This window comes from Rattus rattus, chromosome 15 (genome assembly GCF_011064425.1).
Source record: "Rattus rattus isolate New Zealand chromosome 15, Rrattus_CSIRO_v1, whole genome shotgun sequence".
Taxonomy (NCBI): Eukaryota; Metazoa; Chordata; class Mammalia; order Rodentia; family Muridae; genus Rattus; species Rattus rattus.
Window position 1 is genome coordinate 970,212 of NC_046168.1, and position 4,033 is coordinate 974,244.

The 4,033-nt window shown below is 45.2% G+C and overlaps 1 protein-coding gene across 1 annotated transcript; it reads left to right on the top strand.

Moving 5' to 3' along the window:
- On the top strand, positions 1–3,647 carry LOC116884278 (protocadherin beta-4-like). The gene has a single exon (XM_032885361.1). The coding sequence runs from the start codon at positions 416–418 to the stop codon at positions 2,810–2,812; it is 2,397 nt and encodes a 798-aa protein (XP_032741252.1). The 5' UTR covers positions 1–415; the 3' UTR covers positions 2,813–3,647.
- Positions 3,648–4,033: the final 386 nt, after the last annotated feature.

The following is a 4,033-nucleotide window of genomic DNA, read 5'->3' on the forward strand; positions in this document are numbered from 1 at the left end:
CTCATGCATAGTATTGGATAACTATATTTACTATGTAATTTCAAGCAATAACAACATTGATACAGAAAAAATTGCATACACTTTTAAAATGACAATTTGGAAATTTGAAGAGCTGTTTGGGTGACTTGAAAATAGAACTGTGTGAATTTATCAAAGTGGACGCAGGGTGGCGCTGCAGGCTAAGATTGTGAATAAAAGTGCTAAAATACCCGGAATCGCTTGTTGCAATACAGAACAAAAGACACAGGCAAGAGCTTGGCAGACACTACGGAGCTATGAAAGGGTTTGGACAAGGATAAACTGGATTAACGTAAGATAAAGAATGTGAAGATTCCTCCAAAGAATAAATCAGAGATCAGCATTTCAAAGCTTTGGAAATTCTAAAGGATTGGCTGCAAGCACTCACTTCCCCCTCATGGAGACACTGGACAAACTTCACCCAAACAGGCAAGTAACTGTATTTATTTTTATGATGGCTTTGGTTCTGGTTTGCAGTGAGCCAACCACTCGATACTCTATCTTAGAGGAAACAGAAAGTGGCTCCTTTGTGGCCCATCTGGCCAAAGATCTGGGTCTGGGAGCTGGGGAGCTGGCTGCCAGGTCTGCACGGGTGGTGTCTGATGATTACAAGCAGAGGTTGCTGCTGGATCCTGAGACTGGAGATTTGATTCTGAGGGAGAAACTAGACCGGGAAGAGCTGTGTGGCTTTGTGGATCCCTGTGTGCTGCCTTTCCAGGTGTCTCTTGAAAAGCCAGTGCAATATTTTCAAGGAGAATTATTGATACAGGACATAAATGATCATGCTCCAGAATTCCCAGAAGGAGAAATACTATTGAAAATTCCGGAAAACAGCCAGCCAGGCACTCTGTTACCACTGAATTTAGCCCAGGATTTGGATGTGGGCAGCAATGGGCTTCAACAATACACAGTCAGCACCAACCCTCATTTTCATGTCCTCACTCGAAATAATAGTGAAGGCAAGAAATATCCAGAATTGGTGCAGGACAGAGCCCTGGACAGAGAGGAGCAGGCAGAGCTGAGCTTAACCCTCATGGCTCTGGATGGTGGGTCTCCACCGAGGTCAGGAACAGCTCTGATTCGAATCCTGATCATGGATATCAATGACAATGCTCCTGAGTTTGTGAACAGTCCCTATGAGGTGCAGGTCCCAGAGAGCAGTCCCCCAGACTCCCCAATCCTGGCTGTGTTAGCACGGGATGCAGATTCTGGCAACTTTGGGAGTGTTTCCTATGGCTTGTTCCAAGCATCAGATGAAATCAAGAAAACTTTCTCAATAAACAAAGTCACAGGAGAAATACGGCTGAAGAAGGAATTGGATTTTGAAAAAATTAAATCTTACCATGTGAAAATTGAGGCCACAGATGGAGGGGGGCTTTCTGGGAGAGGTTCTGTGATGATAGAGGTGTTGGATGTGAATGACAATGCCCCAGAGCTGACCATATCTTCACTGACCAGCTCAGTCCCAGAAAATGCTCCTGAGACCATAATCAGCATCTTCAGAGTTGGAGACAGGGATTCTGGGGAGAATGGAAAGGTGGTTTGCTCTATCTCAGAAAACCTGCCATTCCTTCTAAAATCCACTTTCAAGAATTTCTACACTCTGGTGACAGAGAGTCCCCTGGACAGAGAGAGCAGAGCTGAGTATAACATCACCATCACAGTCTCAGACCTGGGCACACCCAGGCTCACAACCCAGCACACCATAACAGTGCAGGTGTCTGACATCAACGACAACGCCCCCTCTTTCACCCAAACCTCCTACACGATGTTTGTCCATGAGAACAACAGCCCCGCCCTGCACATAGGCACCATCAGTGCCACAGATGCAGACTCAGGCTCCAATGCCCACATCACCTACTCGCTGCTGCCGCCCCAGAATCCACAGTTGGCCCTCACCTCATTAATCTCCATTAACCCTGACAACGGGCAGCTGTTTGCTCTCAGGGCGCTAGACTACGAGGCCGTGCAGGCCTTTGAGTTCCACGTGGGTGCTTCAGATGGAGGTTCACCCGCGCTCAGCAGCCAGGCTCTGGTGCGCGTGGTAGTGCTGGACGACAATGACAATGCGCCCTTCGTGCTCTACCCACTGCAGAACGCCTCTGCGCCCTTCACTGAGCTGCTGCCCAGGGCTGCAGAACCTGGATACCTGGTCACCAAGGTGGTGGCTGTTGATGCTGACTCTGGCCAGAATGCCTGGCTGTCATTCCAGTTGCTCAAGGCCACGGAGCCCGGGCTGTTCATTGTGTGGGGGCACAATGGCGAGGTACGCACAACCAGGATGCTGAGTGAGCGAGATGTACCCAAACACAGACTGCTTCTGCTGGTCAAGGACAATGGTGATCCTCCATGCTCTGTGAGTGTCACTCTTCTGGTGCTGCTGGTGGATGGCTTTTCCCAGCCCTACATCTCTCTACCTGAGGTGGCACCTGACCCCGCACAGAAAGTCGAGGATGCGCTCACTGTGTACCTGGTTATTGCCTTGGCATCTGTGTCTTCTCTCTTCCTTTTGTCCGTGGTGTTCTTCGTGGGGATAAAGCTGTGTAGGAGGACCAGGGCAGCCTCTCTGGGTGGCTGCTCAATGCCTGAGGAACTCTTTCCTGGCCACATGGTGGATGTCCGTGGCACAGGGACCTTGTCCCACAACTACCAATATGAGGTGTGTCTGACCGGGGACTCTGGGACTGGTGAGTTCAAATTCCTCAAACCCATGGTCCCCAACCTAATGGTTCAGGACCCTGGGAGAGAAATTGCGGAAAATCTTCATTGCAGGGATAGCTTTGTATTCAGCTAAGTCGGATGTTCTCAACCTGCGGTTTATAACCTCTGGGGGTCGAAGGCCACTCTCACTACGGTCGCCTAAACCCTCAGAAAATTCTTGATACACACATAATAGTAGCAAAATTACACTTACAAAATAGCAACGAAAGTAATTTCACAGTTGGGAGTCACCACAACACTATGAACTGTCTTAAATCATCCCATCAGTAGGAAGGTTGAGAACCAGTGAGTTAAGTGATGGGATTTCCTAAGTGATATACAGTTCTTTGCTCTTTTAAGAAATGATCTTGTGTCTATAAAGTTCTCCACTAGTCTATTTTACTTATATCATTAATAGTGCTCACAGTTTCCTTTTTATTGGTATGAAAGTTCTAGCCATTAGTTGTACTGAGCATAGTTCATATTTTTCTCCACATATGAATAACTTTGGAGATTACTAGTCTGAGAAGCATAGCCTTTGAATTAAACTCTTGATGAGCTTGTAAGACATTTTACTTATCTCAAAAACCCTTGCGTTTTTATATGTATTTGTGACACCAGCCATTTTCATGCAACTTCATCTTTCTAAAGGTAGAGTGTGTTTAAAATTACTTATGTTGCCTGGATCATTCTGCACGAATAGAGAGCAGAATTCTGTCATGTTTATGACAAGTTTAAGCTCCCAGACTAGCCAGGTCATAAATGTTAAGGTTGTGAGCATCATGCATGGTAGTAATTCTATTTACTTGGTTGTGCATGTTCTAGATGTACTATGGCTAAAGTTTTGGATTTTTATTTGACAAAAATTAAAGAGAATGTGTAGTTTGTCATCTCATTTATTTAATAAAACTCTTAAATTACTGCTTTGACATTATCTTTTTAATAATTAAGCTCAGAATTGGAATTATGTCCTATCTTCCTGAAGAGAAAATTCAGGATTATTGAGGGCATCACACATTTTTCTTTTTCTTCCTCATGCAAAGAAGTTCAAGCATAACGTAGTGTGTGTGTGTGTCTACGTGTGTGTATGTGCATGTGTGTATATGTGTATGTGAGTGTGTGTGTATGTGTGTATGTGTGTGAGTGTGTGAGTGTGTGTGTGTGAGTGTGTGTGTGTGTGTGTGTGTGTGTGTTTTCCAGATAAGGCCTTTTGAAAAGGTAAATTTCTCTCAAAGTTTGGGTATTCTGTTTAATTCTCCTCATTACTAGATTTCAAAAACTTTAGCTTTGTGTTATTTGTTGCCTTTGGTAGAGT

Bases quoted from the DNA above. Each gene is read 5' to 3' on its own strand.
- LOC116884278 (XM_032885361.1), top strand. From the start codon at position 416: ATGGAGACACTGGACAAACTTCACCCAAACAGGCAAGTAACTGTATTT.